Source organism: Argiope bruennichi, chromosome 7 (genome assembly GCF_947563725.1).
Source record: "Argiope bruennichi chromosome 7, qqArgBrue1.1, whole genome shotgun sequence".
NCBI lineage: Eukaryota > Metazoa > Arthropoda > Arachnida > Araneae > Araneidae > Argiope > Argiope bruennichi.
Genome location: NC_079157.1, coordinates 61,023,531 through 61,043,808, shown reverse-complemented (window position 1 = coordinate 61,043,808; position 20,278 = coordinate 61,023,531). Strand labels below are relative to the sequence as shown.

Sequence of the window (20,278 nt, the reverse complement as noted above, 5' to 3'; positions counted from 1 at the left end):
TGTTGGGGCACCATGTACCCACAGCACCCAAAGTCGAGAGACTCACTTGACGCAGCAACAGCATCAGCAACCACTCACCCACACACGCTCGTCATAACGTTTGGCGCTACTCAAATGGGTACAAGCGCATTAGAATCAACAGCTAATACATCACCACTCAGCAGCCATATCACCTAAGACTCACTGGAGGGAGAGTACTGTGGTAAAAGCTAATAATGCAGTTAACAACTACGCTACCCGAACAATTGCTATTGTAACATGGTCATGTTACTGGGTGCGAACCACAAAGTCCCAGGTTCTATCCTCTCGCATCACAATCGCCAAAAGGTCTAATTTTTATTTCAATCGCGTGCAAAAAATCCATATAAAACACAAATTCTGTTTCGGATACTATTTGTCGCACGCCAAGGATTAATCGCCAATTCATTCGCCAAAACAGACACGATAGACTCAGAGAAAATGCTAAATTCAAGTCAGAGGTTAACTTTTAGTAACTATTATGCAACAATGCTATGCAAGATGTTCCTGGGATAGCACATTTATTACAAGAGCGTTTTGGGAAGATCACTCCAATGAGTTGCAACAGTTTATTTTACTGGTTTTTGCCGAAATCTGCTACCAGAAATTACATATGCCAAAAAGGATTGTAAAAGCTTAAGTTTTATGATCTTTGGAAAGTTGAGATCTTAGTTGAATGTAGTTTTTATGCTCGATTCAGTCTTTCATCCCTTCAGTGGGTCGATCAACTGAGGACCAAGCATGCTTGGGAACTAAACACGGGGAATTCCGCGTTAGGTTGAACACCTAACCGGGACATATGCCTTGCACACCAGGACCCTCGGTCAAGAAACCAGATTTGGGCACTGTAGGCACTGACTTTAATAGTTAGTAGTTTTTTATAAATGAGACGGTTTCCTGGATATTTTCCTGAAAATTAGAAGAAAATCATGAGACTGGCAGCTTCATTCTTCTATAAAAAATGTTACATATAAAAATAATCCACAGTACACATTTCATACAAAAATCTTTTTTATTAGCAATCACAGCGGCGAACCTTTACAAACATATAAATAAATAAAAATAATTAACAATTAGTGAATAAAAATAATTACACAGAGAATTGTTAGTGTATCGCTGAAGAATGCTAATATTCTTAAAATATTCTTTTTAATGCCTGTTTTCTCACTGAGAAAATTTTACTTTTTCTGACAAATGGGTCTGAAACACTGTCGGCTTGCTTTGGTTTTAATGTAACCAAATCTAAGATATTTACGAAAATGTTCATCTAGTTCTTCAATGTTTTCCAGAACATTAATGAAAGAATCGAATTTCAATTTTCCGCCGTATTCTTCGGGAAGTACTTCGGGTGGTATTGAAGAATGTAAACTCTCCCAGCCGTCATTCGAGTGCATAAATAACTGGAAAGAATTTAATTATTTCAGTTGTATATTCATAGTTATAACTTATAGACACTAATAAAAAGGTATAAATATGGTAAAAATTTTAGAACAATGTTTTCTCTTTGCATGCTTCATATAAAAAAAGAGCGGTAATAATTTTGAAATTTGAGTCAGTAATTGTTGAAATTAACTGCTTTAAGTAGGATGAGTCAAGTGATTAAGTTTTAAAGTTTTGTATTATGCGTCAAATAACTGGCTTTTATATTCAGTCCAAATGCACCAACGTTTAAATACAATGGCTGAAATGACTTTTAATTCAATCCTCTCATCATTCGAATGAGGTACCTCAGAATAGGGAAACACCGAATTTATCTCTGAAAATTTTCTATACCCTTTCACCTAAGAAGCCACAATGACTGCCTGTGTTCTTGATTGATTGATATATAAAAGAAGTTGTATGTGAGATGGCTCCAGATAACTGATGACTATGAAGTAATTGCATTCTCGGACATCTTTTGAAATTCACAGAAAAAAAATCCTATGACCAAAACCCATATTTGAAAACATATCTAATGAACAAAGCACTTGCCTCGGGTATTCAATCAATTAAATAAATAAAAAAGGGAGAAGTTTTAGTTCAGCGATATCGAGGGGGTTCGGGCGTATTCAGAAGTCTCTTCGAACTGGTTTTTGAGGTCTTTCTGTATTGATAAAGTTAAATCCATTTATCCATTTTATATGTGAATTTTATTCTTTTGTGCTCTCTCACACACACACACGCACGCACACACACACTCATATACAGGGAGATATAAAAGTGAAGAGCCAATCATGGAGAGATGATAGTACATATCAAGCTAATGAAGATTCGTCAGATTTCTTTACGAGAGGGCCGCTATCGGGAATGCTATAGGAAGAGGGGAAAACCCACAGGAAAGATTAAGAATTTTTACTAATTTTTACTAACTCCTCTAAGCTACCTTATATTATCTGAACAGCATATTAAATGATTTTTGCATTAGAAATGTCTTTATTTATAGACAGTATGCTACCCTATATAAATATTATCATGTTAAAAAATGCCTCCGAAACGCTATATATTTACAATTATTAGGCAACTCCTATCATAAGAACCGCTTAGTAACAAGACCACAATCTCAATGAACTTTTTGAAACAGGGGTGGAGGAATTGGTTATCGTTCTCAGTTACGATACAATCATTCCAGACATTGCAATTAAAGGAGTCTGATGGAGGAGGTGTAGCAATTCTTTCAGCTTCCTTAACTTGAGATAGTGCTGCCATCTATACATAGCGTGGAGATCTATTTTGGACCTACTGAAAAAGATATGAGTAGTAATGTGGTGTGTGAAATCGGTAGATTCCACTGAAATTTTTTTTAAAAAGATGTATATTTTTAAGATTTTATTAATTGTGGTGTAATGGTAATTTTTCTAATAATATGATTTTAACTGTGTTATTAGCAGTCAGTACGTGTTTAAAACCCGCAATAAAATTTTTTGCTGTCATTTCGAGAATCATAGAAATGGAAATTTTAACAATCTTGCTCGGAGTTGTTATAATCACTTTATTTTATTGCATCTAAATCGGAAATCCTTTGCATTGCTTTTATCTAATCTATTTGCATATAGCTATTAGTACCTCAATTAAAAATGATAAACAAAAAACAGAACCCCAAAAGAAGTTGCTTCAGAAGCTTTTGCTTCTTCACATGTTAATGCACACAAACGCTTTTAAATTTTTGTTACACCTTCTGTCAGGTATTTCAGAACAATAAAAATGTGTTTATCAAATTCCCCCCCCCCTGAGTTCTATGACGCCGAAGCTTAAGTGCAAAAGTTTAAAAAAAAAATCCTTCGAGTGTCAGGCAAATAATTTCATATATACACGTTTTCAGGTTTGTTAATACCTGAATTTTGATTGATTTTCAGTCCACTCTCAAGAATTCTATAGTTCTGAAATGCTAAATTCTCAAAAAAAATGCAATAACTTAATGCTGCTTTTTTTCTTGATTAACTGATTAATATAAATTAAATTTGAGAAATCTTTTATAGAATTTGAGAAAAAATGATTTCTATAATATGGGATAAAGGTAATTATGAATATTGAAAAATATGAAGTTTAAAAAATAAAATATAATAAAATGAAGACATTTTAAAGGATTATTAAAGGATTGAAAATAAGAATATGTATTAATTTATGTATGAAATGTCTCCTTATTTGGGGTAATAGAAACTTTGCTATGTTATTCTACAATAGTACTTGGTGCTAGTTCAGGGATGGCAAACCAAAGGCAGGCGACACAATATTTTGGGCACGCCACTGATCAAAACGGTTTACATGTGACTTCATTTCATTTGATAAACTGAACTTGTCCCAATTCGATTGGTTGGAAATTGAAAAATTTGAAATGCAAGTGATTGATTTCCAATCTAGTTCAACATGGATTCAAAAATTTTGTGAAACAAGGAAAAAGTTGGAATTGATTGAAACAGAAAGATTAACAAACAATATAAGTAAAAATGACAGTAACGAAATTTTGGAAGCATGCAATTCGATTCCAGACACATTTAACTGTTTGAAGAAGCTGGCTCATGCCTTATTTATTAACCTTATTTTCATCTACCTATGCCTGCGAGTAATTATTTACAGAGACGAATAACATTGAAGAAATCGTTTGGCAGATGACTCCCAATTCAGCATACAGTCTGCTTAAAGTTATATCTTACAATACTAATATATTTGTCATCTAACAACAGAAGTCACACTGATGTTACTTTCATTTGATTTACACATATAACTAAAACATTTACTACTATACAGTGCAAAATGCATTTTTTCATAGTAAATAAAGAGTTGTAAATTGTTAGTATTTAGTTTATCATTTTCCCAATAATTAGAAGTCAAAATTATTTGATGGCACGCCTATACCTCATTAATCATTTCTTTACAAAAAAAAAATGGCACGTTGATCCATAAAGGTTCGCTACCCCTGTACTAATTGTATTAAATTCTCTTTTTCTATCCCAAATACTGGAACTTTTAACCTATATTTCATCGTCAGTTCTTGCTTATGTCAAACAACAAAAACCACACAGTACATTTAAAATATACCAAAATAACGATATTTAAGAATTTTTTTCTTTTTTTTTTTTGAAATATCTGCTATTTTTGTTGTTGGGATATTTGTTATTCTTTAAAATATCCGATATTTTTTTAATGCAGCAATAATTTATTTATTTCTTCCAAATAATTTGATAACTTACTCTATCTTGTATCTTTTTCGGAATGAACGGACGCACGATTTTGAACACAACCCAAAATATGGTTGGAGGATTCACTATGTGGACAGCATTAATTCTGGCAGGAAATGCTTTCTAAAAATACAGGATGAAAATTATAAATTGAAATTTTCTTATGCATATAGGAAAATAAGTAAATAAATTAAGAAATGTCAAAAACATTTATATAAATAAAATTTAGACGTCAGTGTTTCGTACTATAGATATATCCAAAATAGAAAAACTATTCAATAAACATATTAAAAAAAATTTTTTTACTAATAATGGGAATATTAAAAAAGTTTTAGTGAAGGATTAGTTAAATAGTTAACGCTTTCAAGCATGGGGATTTATAACCTAAATCATTTATATCAAAGTATTGAATACTTTGATGTACAGTTTTTAAACTACTTAATGAAAAAAAGCATACTTATAAGCTTTAAAAATACCGTTATATAAATGTTATAGTACAAACGCAGTGATATTCTGATATGAGTGGTACAGGAGATAAAACAACCTTTTTGAAAGAGTTAAAGTTTTATCAGTTAAAAACTATGTTTCCATAGCGCATGTAAGTAACATGGTGACACCCAAGATCTATTTAGAAAATTGAATATATAATTACACAACTTAGGAAAAAGAAATAAAAGATTTTTTAAATTGATATTGTAGATTTTGTTTAAGCAAAAATATTATTTTGAGATTTCCTGTTAGATTTCTGGGGTAATTTACAGCTGTAATTCTTTGCGGAGCTACGAAAATTCAAAACTATTTGCTGAAACAGATTTAAACTCTTTTTAATTAAACAGATTAAAATCTTTTCATTAAATTAAAATTCTCAAAGAGGGAAAAATTGTATATTGGGGCTCAGCATGGTAATAATAATAAATAAAATTTTGCTTTCTAACATTTGTATTGCATAGCTTTCAACATTTGACTTGATATATGATAATTTAGTTTTTATTTTAAATAATTATTATGATACGAATTTGTTTGAACAAATACTGGAAAATCTATATAATATTCAATAAATCAGTATTTGCTCTATAAATAAGGAAACGATGGCTGCATTCCTGATATCATTAAGTATGGCATTAGGTTAAGGAAGTATTCAGAATAGGAAAGTAAGCTAGTTCTTTTCCCATCGGGAATAGACAGAGATCATATGAAATGAATATATGTATAGTGGTCTCCCATGTTTCTATGCATTACTGATGACTTAATGAGTCTATTAAAACTATAACTATGTGCATGATATATAAATGGTTGGATAAATATATAATGGGCATATATTCCTGTTAAAACATGAAGAATATATCGATTATGTATATATGTATCAGATTATATCGATTCTAAAATCACGGGGTAAATTTTAAGGGCAATTCAAATAATTAGCACTTCCATGGGTCACATTTTCAAAAGATGAACAGATATAACCGGCATTTTGCTTTTGACTTAGATTAAAGAAAGGAATACACTAGATAACGTTCACAACATAAGATTCCCTCTATAGCATCAACACAAGTAGAACTGAGCGTATTCCAGAAAATTGAAGAGCTTTATATATTTGTGCTCAGGCGATTTGATATCCGAAGCTATACGTACAAGCGTTAATCCTTAAAACTGTGCTTTTCTTATTTGATTTATTAGCTACAAAAAAAAAGAGATCCTCATAATTTACTCCCCATAGAGAACAACAATACCGTACAGGCCCTACAGAGAACTTCCTTTTAGGCTACTCTCCTAGCAAAGCAACAATATAGTACACAGTATGACAAGTAGGACTAACTCTAATCAATAAATCATTGAAGTGCTTAAAGTAAGGGGTCCAGGCTAACAAATGTATATGCATACATACGTCATTATGTTGTTATGCTCTTAAAACTGTCATTTTCTTGTTTGATTTGCCATCTGAAAAAGAATCTCTGCAAAGAGCTCCCTTTTTGCTATCACGTATCTTACGGCAAAATAAACTAAGGGAAGTTTGCGTCATGAATTTAAAATCACTTTTTACTACTACTGTAATGAAGTTGTGTACCCGCACGCACACACATACATACACTCATCTTTGTTAATAGTAGAGATTACATTTGAAATTTTTTTTTACCGCTATTGTATCCACAAACATCTTACACCAAAAAGGCGTGTGCACTAGAGCGGCATGTATGTTGAATCCTCTGAAGTCAAATATTAATGTAAACCCCGTTATCTGAGTGACAGGATTTTGAAGTTCTCCATTGACAGCCAACATATCTAGATATATACGTTCTGCGAGGGTAATTTTGTTGTAATCAACATTTCCTATAAAAATAATATTTGAGTGAATGAAAGGGACATTATTCATATCTCATAAAACACATAATTCATAATTATGAAACATAATAAAAATTTAACATTAATTGATCGGTTAACAACACATTTTACTTGAAGACGAAATACATATCTATTTCTAAGCTGTTGCTATTTGAGTTCTAATATCTGTTTTTTTTTTAATCACAATCTTGCTTTATTTCTCCTAGTGTGTTGGAGTGTTTGCTTTCTCGCTTGCGAAATATAGATAAAGCAATTGAAATAGAAAAAAAAATTCGAACCAAGTTCAGATCCAAGTTTCATATATATATATATATATATATATATAACATCTCTCTCTCTATATATATATACACCACAGGGTGTTGCCGAATTCGACTGACAAATTCAGAGGTGTGATAGTAGACATCAGGAGGATAAAGAATCACCATACAACATGGGGTCCCAAACGACGTTTCATTGGTGATAATCGGAAAAATATAGAGTCGGAGAACTGTTGGAAACAGTAAAGAAAAAAAAAATTAATAAAAAAATAACAAATAGTGTTTCAAATACGAATTTTATTAAAAGTGAAAGCACATTCTTTTTTTTTTCATGCTGGTAACATGCGGATTTGATGATCTAGGGGGTCGTAAATAACTGAAAACGAAAAAGTAGTTTGGAACACATATTTGCAAAAATATTTAAATTTGAAGGAAAATAAAAGCTTGAAAATATAAGGAATTTTATATTCTATAATTTCATATAAGCGTGTAGTGTGAGAACTGGGTAGGTTTAAAGATATTCACGAAAAACTAAAATGGGAACCAGAAAACATCACTGCAACATCAGTACCGATGTTCGCAGAGAGCGTTATCAAATTCGAAGGCAAATTCAGAGCAAGGATAATAGGCATTAACTGGATAAAAAATGACCAGAAAACATAGGGTCACAGGTAACGTTTATTCAATGAAAATCACAAAAACAGACGTCGAAAAGACAATGAGTCTGGCGAAGAGAATGGACCTACGAAGGCGAGGATTAGGAACAAGGTAATCGAGGAGAAGCGTTCTCGTATGTAAATTTTTCATTCGTAAAAGCAAATAAAAAATAAAAGCAGCGAGAAAGTATTCATGAATGAGCATTTTATAATGGATGGTCATCGCAATTCGCAAACAATGAGTCAGATTTCACGAATGGAACTAAAAGGTGCTCCATCATGCATTCACCAAATGTTCGGTCTTTCCTGCAGTCAATCTGGAGGAATGTGCTGGAAGAAAACCAGGTACTTTTCGCCACCAAGCCTTTCGGGCAGAAGATACGGTCCAAATAGAAGATTCTGCCCAGATGTTAATATCAAACTTATGTTGTAAGTTCGACGAGATACTGATGTGAGGATTTTTGAATGACCAAATATTCGCAATGTGTGTGTTGAAGACACATAATCTCGTAAAGCAGGCTTCATCTGAGAATAGAACTCCAGCAGAAAAGTATGCATCTTCCTTTGTGGCATCAAGCATCCAGCGTGCGAACTCCACCCGATTTGTGATTTTCATTGAAAAACGTTATCTGCGACCCTATGTTTTCTGGTCATTTTTCATCTACTTAATGCCTACTATCATTGGTCCGAATTTGTCTTTCGAATTTGACAACGCTCTCTGCGAACATCGGTGCTGATGTTGCAGCGATGTTTTCTGGTTCCCATTTTAGTTTTTTCCTGAATATCTTTAAAACTCCCCGGTTCTCACACTCCCAATTTATATCAAATTATAGAATATAAAATTCCGCATATTTTAAAGCTTTTATTTTTCTTCAAGTTTTAATATTTTTGGAAATATAGGTTCTAAACTACTTTTTCGTTTTCAGTAAGTTAGACCTGCTAGATCATCAAATCCGCATGTTACCGGCATGAAAAAAAAAATCTTTTAAGAATGTGCTTTCACTTAAAAAATTCATAGTTTAAACACCATTTGTTATTTTTTTTAATTAATTTTTTACAGATTCCAACTGTTCTCCGACTCTGTATATTTTTTCGATTTTCACCAATGAATCGTCGTTTGGGACTCCATGCTGCACGGTGATTCTTTTTCCTCTTGATGCTTATTATCACTTCTCTGAATTTGTCGATGGGTGGGCCGTAATCATCTACATTTAATTATAATAACTAAGCAAATGGTTATTTGATCCATAATAGAATTTTGAGTATGAATCTTAGATCAGCTATCATACTTTATACCTCTAGTACATATTCTAACTCCTGATTGGTTGTAAGATTTGAAGTTCAGAGAATATATCATCTTAACCCTTAACTGGGGAGGTGAAATTTTAGGACTTAACTGGGGAGATGCTGTCTACGAGACCGCATTTCATTTACACTCAAATTAAATTTTCTAATGAATGTATTAGTGTGAAAAACTGCCAATATATTTTGCAGGTATTTTTCTTGACATATAGATATGTTTTAGAAATGTTTCAAAATATATTATCATTGAAAAAAGTAAATGTGTTGGAACATGCATTTTCTTCTCAAATGACATGCTACAATAAATAATATTCTGGAAAAAGCATATTATTTTTTAAATCATATTTATTTTTACAGTATATGAAGGTATATAGAGGTCAATATAATGTGAAATTCAACAATTATATGAAAAATTTTAAAAAATGACAATGGGTAAAATTGTCCCTTTTTTTAACGGCTTGTGTGACTTTCATAGCACGGTTTTTTAAAGCATTTTAAACATACATGTTAAGAACTAGTATAAAAATCAACCTATAAAGTCTGTATATATATATCTTGGTATATTAATATATTTTATAAATTTTTCAAACTGCATTATCACTAGAAAAATTAATTATGTTTGAACATACATATCAAAATCAGTTGAATGCGAACTTTCATCGAAAAACTCTTCTGTACAATTATTCTTATCACTAAAATCACTCTATGCTTCATTTAAAAGTGTCTGGAGCACTGCTTCATAATAGGATCAGTAAACTGGATGATGTTTCGGGCCCCAAGTTTTAGCGTCATCTGCTAAGCCTTGTTTATCACTGGGACACTAACAGGGAGATGCGGTCTTAAAGACCGCTCTAAAAGAAAAAACCGAATTATTTTAAAAAGCATCTGCTGAAATCTATTGAAAAAGTGCACGTGTATTCAAGGTCATAAAACAAGAAGCTACAGGGTCAATCCATTCAATTGAGCTAAAAATAGAATAGGGGTGACAGAAAATCCATCACTTGCGGTCTCACAGACCGCACGTCCCCAGTTAAGGGTTAAGTAGATCTTTATATGCAGCAATTGTTTCAAATTTTATTGAAGGAAGCGTAAATTTTAAAATTCAATTCAATACATATATACTTGCTAGTGCGATAGCTAAAGCTGAATTATTCTTCAATCTGCGAGGAGAAATCCAGATGTACTTTACACTTTGAGCTCTTTGAACAGGTAGAGACACTTTTTTGAGTGCTTCCAACGTTATGTCAAACTGCTGGTAATATTTAAGTACTCTCTGAAATGCATTCGACGTGTTGAACTTCGACACCCTCAGAAATCTTAATAAGAAATCATCTTCCAAGCAAGGTTCAATGTCCTCTACATCTGAAAAAATTATAATAGAAATTTAAAAAAAAATTATAAAGTTTGAAATAAATGATATTACAAGACTTATAAGAAATAAAAAGTTTAACAAACTTAACAGCCACTTATTCGATAAATGTATTTAAATTACAATTCCTCATAACAAGTGCCATCTGGCGGTCCATTTTAGAAATGACTGATTATAAATTTTTATAATGTTTTAATGATAAGTTTTGAAATATTTGAAACTAAAAATTGGAAAATATTATTAATACAATGGAATTCTTATACATCAAGTTTTCATAAATCGGAAACCTCTTTTCAGGAATTACATTTTTAATCTAAAAACGATTTCTATATATCGAATGAAATTACTATATTCTGAACAAATGCTTTCACTTAAAAGTATGAGCACTTAATGCAATTAAAAATAATTTCATTCGGAAAAATAAATGCAAATTGAATTAAAAAAATCGTTTTACAGATTCTGATTACATCAAAAATTTTCAGAAATACGATCAGTTTTTAAAAAATAAGCAGAAAGAACTTGATGGAGAGTCATATGTTACTTTCAGTTAATTAAGAAGCAAAAGTTACTTTGAATTAAAGTTAAACTTCATTAGAGAATAAGAACTCTAATTAAAAGTTTTTAAGAGTATCAGAAGATAAAATTTTACAAAAGACGTCAAAGGATAATAAAGAAATGAAGAATAAATTTTCCCGACATATATTGTATCAACAATTTTGGGAAATCTTCATATGCGTATTGTTGGAAACGATTTAAATTTAAAAAGCCAATGATTAGCATTAAAATGGGTGAAAATATGAAGATAGGGTCCCTCATTTGGGTTGAAACAAGTATGTTGCAAATTTTGCAATTTCTATTTGCACTATTATTCATATCATTTTAATTACTTGCAATATTAGCTGAATTCTTTTTATCGAATTTTTTGCAGCATCAAAATTAGTTTGAGCAATTCAAACATCAGCTTTCAAACATATTCCTCCTAACTTTCCAGAAAGCATGCCTATTCATATTATATTATTCCTCATGTCACTTCTGTGATATGCAGTCATAGCTAAATTCTTTTCCGTGAAGTTTTTCATTGCAGCGTCAAATGAGTCAGAGTTTTTAAACTCTTCTTTGAAGCGACTTTATTTTAAGTAATATTGTTATCCATACTTAAAATGTTCTTTAGTTAAATTTCAGACTTTTATCACAAGGATTCATTGACGCTAAAGTTGTGAAAAAGTGGATAGTTCTTGGCATTCGTACGAATACCGCAATGACTTTTCATTTTATTGAATGACTTCAAAGAATGGATTCTATTGCACTGCTACTCAATTTACTTTATTATATACTAGAAACTTGAAACAACAAGATAAAAATAAATGACGTATATAGAAAAATAGGGGCTAAAATGGCTTACTTTTCAGATCCTTGCGTAGAATTTCTAGGCATTTCTCTTTCGTTTCATCTGATTCATTTATTTTTCTCAGATTTGGTAACAGAGCAGGATCCTCTGCGTTAGTTATATGGTAGGGTAAGAAGTCGCTCGCTGAAGGATTCATTTCTGTATTCAAAATGAATTATTTTTTCTGAAAGAAAAACATGCATATGAAAAGCAGATTTATAAAATCATTTATTATATGCTGAAATTTAATGAAAACCTCAGAATTTGCTGGAAATCTACTAATTCGAAATAGAGATCATATGCTGATTTTCAGCTCCAAGTGTGTTTGATGTGATCGTGTTCTGAAAATGCTTTGTTGATATTCAAACAGATCGGAAATATGCAGATTAGTCAAAAACTCAAAATCATTTTTTTGGAGATAAGAATGTTTTTTTTTTATATTTCATATACGAAAAAGTAAAAAAATTATTGATAAAAATTTTATTTTTATCGAATGTTGTTGTTTGATTTTTAACAAGATTTTCTTCTGTATTTCATAAATATAATTTACGAAAATATTCAAATTTGCTTTAGTAATATCATTTATCTATCTATCTATCTATATATATAAATATATATATATACACTCATTATGCCAATATTAAATATACTTTTACCCTACATGCTATCGTTGTTATTATTAAGAGAAATATGTACATTATAACGATATTAAATACATTTTTGTGCGCATGTTATCGCTGTTAATATTAAGGGAAATATACATGACGTTATAGTGCAGTATGTATATTTTTTGTGCATGTTATCATAATCAATATAAAGAGAAATTTCAAAAATGAGATAGAGATTTAATTTTGTGTTAAAAAATGGAACTACCAGTCATATCATTCACATTCGATAAGGTGATAGAAATTCATAGTAATCTAATGCTTTTTTATCCAATGTATAAAAAAGCATAAAATTTAAAATTTTCAGACATACATTTACTGTCTAAAACAACATAAACCCATCGTTTAAAACATTTTTCTAACTGGAAGTCTGTTTCTAGCGATTTAAAAATTAGGTATTAGACTAAGCTAAGAATGGTAGGTTTTCATCTAAATTCCATTTTTATAACTAATACTTTAATTATTAAAGTATAAAAATTACCCATTAGACTTTCTAAACATAAATATTACGAGTTATATTTTATTTATAAAAGTCAATAAGTCATATTATCGTTACATTGAAAAATTACAAATTTATATTTTTAACAACAAAAACTATCAAGTCAAGTTTTCTAAACAAAAAAAATATCACCACACTGTACATTCTAAACACATAATTTAACATCAGATTTTTGTACAATTTGTAACAGTAATGTAATCCTACTTACCATATTATAAACACACAACAGAAATGATAAAGTACCCAGTGATAAATCTCAAGTATTTATTAACTATCTTCAAGGAATTATGGTTTATCGTCATTGAAGAAAAGTTTATAATTTTTTTCAATGACATCCATGACGCACATGATAAAAATTTAGTTTTAATTTCTTTTGTATAATAAGATTGTATCAATTGTAAAAAAAGAACTGATTGTCAATAGTGATTTCAAGGATTTAACAATACTTTATTGTCGTCATTTGTAATAGTTTTTTATTGATAATCAGTCAATTTAACATCATTTTTGCCTAACAGAGAAAGGTTGTATTACAATAAGCAATGTTACCGGAATTTTTTTTCCCCAAATGTAATAGGAAAAGAGAGAAGGAAAAATGCACTGTGTTTATGAACATTGAATTCAATCTGATATGCAAAAGGTAATGTCCTTGTCTTGTAAGCTTCGAAATAATAAAACATAATATAACATTATAACTTGCCATCTTACCATAAGTTTCTTGGGGCATGCTTGTTACAAGAAATATTAAACGATACAGCCATTTGAGAAATAATATTATCGCAATTATCGTAGCATACTTAAAAAAAGTATTTAATGTTATATGTGTTACTGTTAAAATGCATAAATCAATTAATCAGTAGATTACCTATCTAAGCTGCACATTCATTAGGGTGATACGTTATAGTGCGGGAAATTGTTTCATTTTACAATTACCTTAATGTACACTTAAATTAAATGTTGTTTATTTATTTTTTGCTATCTAAAGAATCAAGTTAATTCAATAGAACAATCAACACATTAGTTGGTAGAATCCATCATCAATGAATTGTAAAACCTCAATAAAAAGATCAAACGGTTTAAAATATTATTACAATTAAAGAAATGGAAATAATTTTATTTATTTATTTTTAATATCTAAAGAATCACTTTAATACAGTCAAGCAAACAACAAATAAGTTGATAGAATCAATTATTCAATCAATTGAAAAACTGTAATACAAAGAATCAAACGGTTTAACATATCATTACAATTCAGGAGATGAATTTGCGAAACATATGATAAAATTATATTTGCTTATTAGTGCGATCTAAAGATTGGTGACACTTTGAATTGCATACCAATTGGTTTTTTCGCCACATTTTGTGGTACATTTAAATTTCCAGTCAAGTTTTTTGAAACTCTGCCTGGTACCAAGGGTTTCTTTTATTGCTGTTTGATGTAAAGACATTTCTACAGCAGGGACATTTTCTTTCGTTAAAAATAAAATAAAATAAAAGCAGCCTATGACGACCAGACGCTGGCGAAACCAAATTGAAAGTTGTTGTTGTTTCTTATGGCACTTGCCACGGACAAGCCCGCTGTTCAAATTCAGCCGATTTAAGCTTAAGGGGGAGCGCCTCTTGTTTTTAACGTAGAGCTAACTTGGGCCAAGAGTACGACTTGACTACTCACGCATTACTCATTTGCTTGCACAAGCCCTTTTTACAGGAGGGCACATTCACACATCTTACAGATAGAGCAGGAAGAACAACCATGCCCAAACTGGGACTCGAACCCGGGACGAATTGCATACCAATTGACGAATTGCATATGAATTCGAACATGAAAGACAAAGAACCAGACGGATAAAATTTGTTGCACTGTTTTGGCATCTAATGTTTAGATGTAAATAAAATTCTGAAGAAACTCTGTCTAAGTGTTGATTATCTGTCGGTCTGGACACATGTATGTGTAGAAACACGATAATTAAAAAAAAACAACGACTTTGTTCAATGAGATTTGGTATATTATCCTGTTGTTAAAGTTGCAGTTCTGTGGTTTTAATCAGGTTATAGAAAGGCATTCGAAATACACACAGGTTTAATTTAAAATACGAAGCAAAAACACCAATCATTGGCAACACAATAAAAATAAAAATCTGAGCACTCCATCACCTCACCTAAGGTCACCCATTTTAATATGGGAAAAAGGGGTGACAAAAACTCTATTAAGAAGTTTACTAGTAAATTCCTCGCGCATGTTTTCTAAAAAGGGTGTAATAATAAAAATAATTATAAATTGAAAAACATTGAAAATATATATAGTTTTACTTCACTATGATACGAAGAACAAAACATTCCTGGTGAGATTCTAAAAATAAAAATCTGAGCACTTCACAACCTTGCTTAAATTTACTAAATTTAATATGGGAAAGAGGGGAGAGAACAAGAGGGTATGCTAGAAAGCTTCCAGTATAGGCTTCTTAAAAAGGTTGTAATAATAATAATAATAATGGTGATAATAATAATAATAATGATAATAATAATAATAACTCACTTACACTGGTTTCACACTTTATCTAATGACTCGTTCTCCAAATCTGTACCTTGATTAGGTTGTGAATAATATAGACACTAAAGTTCTGAAGTGGTATTATTACTTGTTAAATTCAAGTTTTCTTAAAAATATATGTCACAAGCATACAATTAGTTTTGCCTTCTATATTAATAAGATTTCTATTTCTGAAGACAGCAGATTTATCCTGATAAGGCAAGCGATTTGACTATTTCAATCTATCAAAATATCGTCGTGTAGAAATAAACAATGGACTGCGTATGAATAATTTTTATTTTAAATAATTACGTTAAAGTAGTACTAGCACATGGCGGAAAAAACTAGGTGAAGGACGATAAAATAAGATAAATATCAGCTGTCGAATGATAACTGAGGAACTGTCTACCCTTCAATCACTTTAAAAATACTAAGGAATTCTGGGAGGGCAAAGAATTGTTTGACGTTGGTTGTTAGTTTCTTTCTTTGAAACTGGATTTGATTATTTCTTGTTTGTGAAGCTATTTCGCAATAAATCTAATACTTTAAGCGGAAAAAGAAAGAGGCAGTGCATTTTTACAATGTAAATGAGAAGGAATAGAAAAATACAAATAATTTTTTTTTGAAAATAATTTGAGAAAAATTCTTTTGTCTTACCTGACCACTTAAAAGTTTGACTATTTATGTTTTGACTTTCTTTGATTTGGAGTCCATTTCAAAGCATTGGTTTCAGCCTTTACAAACATTGTTGGAAATTCGAAACTGCTCTTTAAACTTTTTTAATAATTGATAGTTTATATGCAGAACTAAACACGAGGTCATATGGACGTTTTCAAATGACTCATCGAATGTTTAAAATGGTTTAATGATTGATAAGAAATGTGATTGATTTTAATTGCATTTTTAAAAGTAATTACTGTCAATCATCAAAGTTTTCCTGTGAAATTTATTTTGTATTTTTAGATCAAATTAAATAAAAACTAAATAATTAATTTAAATATATGAATCGAGGTTTCTAATGATTAGGCTTCCAAAGCTAATTTTCAGTGGTAGGGGGCAGTATGATTTTTTTTTACTGATTATTAAGTTGTAGCCTTTCTTATTGAACGAGCAATTATGATCTCTATCAGTTCATGTTTAAAAAATTTTCTCTTTGGACAGTTATAAAATAATAATAATTTGAACCTCTTGTCTAGGCCCTCGTAGTATAATAAAAATTTGCCTTATTTCGTCTATTTTTGTATCGTTTTAAAAACTTGCTCTTGATAATGGCAACGATTTAGATAAAAAAATGTTTTTAATATTATTATAATTCACTTGTATACAAACGAAGCTGCTAATATAATGAAGTCGATTGTTAAAAATATGTTTGAAAATATACTGAAAGATTTCAAACTTCAGAAAAATATGCATGAAAATGAAATTCGTATCATTGAAGAAAGTAAATTTTAAAGTGAAGTACTTATCATTTTGCTCAAATAATATATTACAAAGTTAATAATGGAAACAATACTCTGAGTATTCTAACTAGCCTCCTTTGACGAGATTTTTTTTTCACCAGGATGAATGGTCACTAAAAAATTGAATCAAATATTTTATGTTACTTGATCTTAAAAGTTTCCTCAACAAAATATTTTTAAGCTTCAAAATTTGATAGTCATATAATTTTTACTATTTTAGAATGTTATACTGTTCTGTCCATCATACTGTACACTTTTTTTTTTTTTTTTAAATTTTCTGTCACCTCTTCTTAAATTTGTACTTTTATTTGAAACTAATACAAAAACATTTTTGCCGTAACTAAAACTTTTTTTAAAAATATGAGTGCAAATAATGGAATAGCTAAGAATTGAAGTCTTATGTGTACCACAGGGTATTTTTTATAATTTATGCGATGTGCAAGAGGATTATTCATTAAGAATTTTTCTGATTCTACATAAAATTCAGTTTATTAGAATACGAAAAAAATTATTAAATATAGCTCATAGGACCGGCAGACAGCCTAAAAATTTGAATTTCTCAATTCATCGAATGAGAGAAAGCGCATTTTTTTTCGTTTTCATGTTGTTCATTAAAAATATTGAAGTGAAATTTCTATCGAAATGCACTTACCATATTTCATCTATCTAGCTTCTTGAGCTTATGCTCATGCATGATGTTCACAATAATAAAGAGAAAAATAACACTGGTTTCGTTTTCATGTTTTTCATTGAAAATATTGAAACTAAATCTTGTTCAGATATGCTCTTACCATATTTCATCCATCTAGCTTCTTGCTTTTACGCTCATGCATTATGTTTAAAATAGTACGAAGAGAAAGCAGATTTTTTTTCGTTTTCATGTTGTTCATTAAAAATGTTGAAGAGAAATTTCTATCGAAATGCACTTACCATATTTCATCCATCTAGCTTCTTGCGTTTATTCTCATGCATTATGTTCACAATAATACGGATTAAAAATCACACTGATTTCGTTTTTATGTTGTTCTCGAAAAATGTTGAAGTGAAATTTCTACCGAAATGCACTTACAATGTTTCATCCATCTAGCTTCTTGCGTTTATGCTCATTCATTACGGTCACAATAATATGAAGAGAAATCAGACTGATTTCGTTTTCTTGTTGTTCATGAAAAATATTTAAATGAAATTTCTACAGAAATGAACTTACAATATTTCATCCATCTAGCTTCTTGCATTTATTCTCAAGCCTTATGTTCACAATAATACTGAGAAAAATCACACTGGTTTCCTTTTCATGTTTTTCATTAAAAATATTTAAACTAAATCTTATTCAGATATGCTCTTACCATATTTCATCCATCTAGCTTCTTGCGTTTACGATCATACATTATGTTTACAATAGTACGAAGAGAAAGCACACTTTTTTCGTTTTCATGTTGTTCACGAAAAATATTGAAGAGAAATTTCTATCGAAATACACTTACCATATTTCATCCATCTAGCTTCTTGCGTTTATATTCATGCATTATGTACAAAATAATGAGAGAAATCACACTGATTTCGTTTTCATGTTGTTCACGAAAAATGTTGAAGTGAAATTTCTACCGAAATGCACTTACCATATTTCATCCATCTAGCTCATTCATTACGGTCACAATAATACGGGGAGAAATCACACTGATTTAGTATTCATGTTGTTCATGAAAAATTTCTATCGTAATGTACTTACCATATTTCATCCATCTTTCTTCTTGTATTTATTCTCATGCATTATGTTCACAATAATACTGAGAAAAATCACGCTGGTTTCGTTTTCATGTTTTTCATTAAAAATATTGAAACTAAATATTGTTCAGACATGCTCTTACCATATTTCATCCATCTAGCTTCTTGCGTTTATGCTTATGCATTATTTTTTTTATTCACTTCTAAACGAATTCCATCATTTTCCAACGAAACAAAAAAAAAAAAAATGACAACTTGATTGTTTTGTTATTAAACGACAATTTTAGTACGCAATTAATAATAATAATGAAAAATTGAAAACTACAACATTTCAGTTTGAGTTCATTCAAGCAGTTCCGACATGTTACACACAAATATACACAGAAAATTCTTTCCTGAGAGAATTTTATTTTGGGTAGGGCAAAATAAATTGTTCGGTTTGTGAATTTCAAAACTAGATAAAAGTGTCGGAACTGATTGGCTTTCGGTCATTGGAATGTCAAAGTGAGATGTAGTTATTGCTTGCAAAAGGACAGAGGAACATTACATGAAATGATGATGATGAATTGTGTCATTTTTTTCGAATGCATTTGTGTTGTTTGGAAGTTTTTAGATTCAATTTTTATTTCTCTACAAGTTATAATTTTTTTCGTCAATCGAACATTTATTACTATTTATCCATGACTCGGTTAGGCAGAAAAAAATAAAACACTTTTTAGTTTGTATTCCAAAGCGCATGCTTTCGTCAAGATGTTTAGACATAAACAATGGTCCTTGAACGAAACATTTTCTTCCCTCATTTATAAAATAAAAACATGAATTTTTTATAAGCCGAACAAATAGTGCACTACAGATGATAATTAATGACGTCATTAACCCTTTCTGGGGCGGTGCTCGCAAAAGAGTACAATAATTTTAAAATTTTCTATTTAAAAAAAACTATTTGCTTTAAATATCTCAAAATGGCTGGAAAATAGTATTTAGTCTCCCTTTAGAAAACTAGATGGCAGCACGAGCAATTTTAGTTTCTTTTATGGCATTCATCTTGTTGGTTAAGTACCCCGACTTTTTGGCCTCACATTTGGGAACTATTTTCAACTCTTAAGATTTGAAATGTTATAAAAATCAATTTCCCATTTTCCTACAGTATCTGTAGGAAATGTTGTTTTAAATCATGATTTTCTTTAATCTTCAAGTTAAATTAAGAACAAACCGAGATGGCTGTTCCACAGGTAGATTGGTTCTTATTCGTGTTTCAACATCATGTTCTGCTTTATTTTTTGCTATTTTTTTCTGCAAATACTGACTTTTAGGCAGTTGATAATTTTTTTTTTATTAAAACTTTTTTTCATTATTATTAGTGCAGTGTTCATGTAAAAATTATAAAACCAAAGATTTAAAAAAAAATATGTTCT

General features: G+C 30.3%; 1 protein-coding gene across 3 annotated transcripts; it reads right to left on the bottom strand.

Moving 5' to 3' along the window:
- Positions 1 to 1,011: 1,011 nt before the first annotated feature.
- Positions 1,012 to 15,994, bottom strand: LOC129975729 (clavesin-2-like). 3 transcript variants are annotated; one of them, XM_056088911.1, is made up of 6 exons: positions 15,685 to 15,994; positions 12,003 to 12,171; positions 10,354 to 10,593; positions 6,808 to 7,001; positions 4,686 to 4,796; positions 1,012 to 1,418 (listed from the first exon to the last, which is right to left on the bottom strand). In XM_056088911.1, exons 2-6 carry the CDS (start codon positions 12,142 to 12,144, stop codon positions 1,197 to 1,199), a joined length of 909 nt encoding a protein of 302 aa, XP_055944886.1. In that variant the 5' UTR covers positions 12,145 to 12,171; positions 15,685 to 15,994; the 3' UTR covers positions 1,012 to 1,196. The 3 variants fall into 3 exon arrangements, with proteins under 3 accessions (XP_055944886.1, XP_055944885.1, XP_055944887.1); XM_056088910.1 differs by having other exon boundaries at positions 15,689 to 15,994; XM_056088912.1 differs by lacking the exon at positions 15,685 to 15,994 and adding an exon at positions 13,360 to 13,491.
- Between the last annotated feature and the right edge of the window lie 4,284 nt (positions 15,995 to 20,278).

Coding starts and splice junctions, on each gene's coding strand:
- LOC129975729 (XM_056088911.1), bottom strand. CDS start 12,144: ATGAATCCTTCAGCGAGCGACTTCTTACCCTACCATATAACTAACGCA. Junction 10,594..12,002: donor TCTACGCAAGGATCTGAAAA/GTAAGCCATTTT, acceptor TAATTTTTTCAG/ATGTAGAGGACATTGAACCT. Junction 1,419..4,685: donor CGAAAAAGATACAAGATAGA/GTAAGTTATCAA, acceptor AATTCTTTCCAG/TTATTTATGCACTCGAATGA.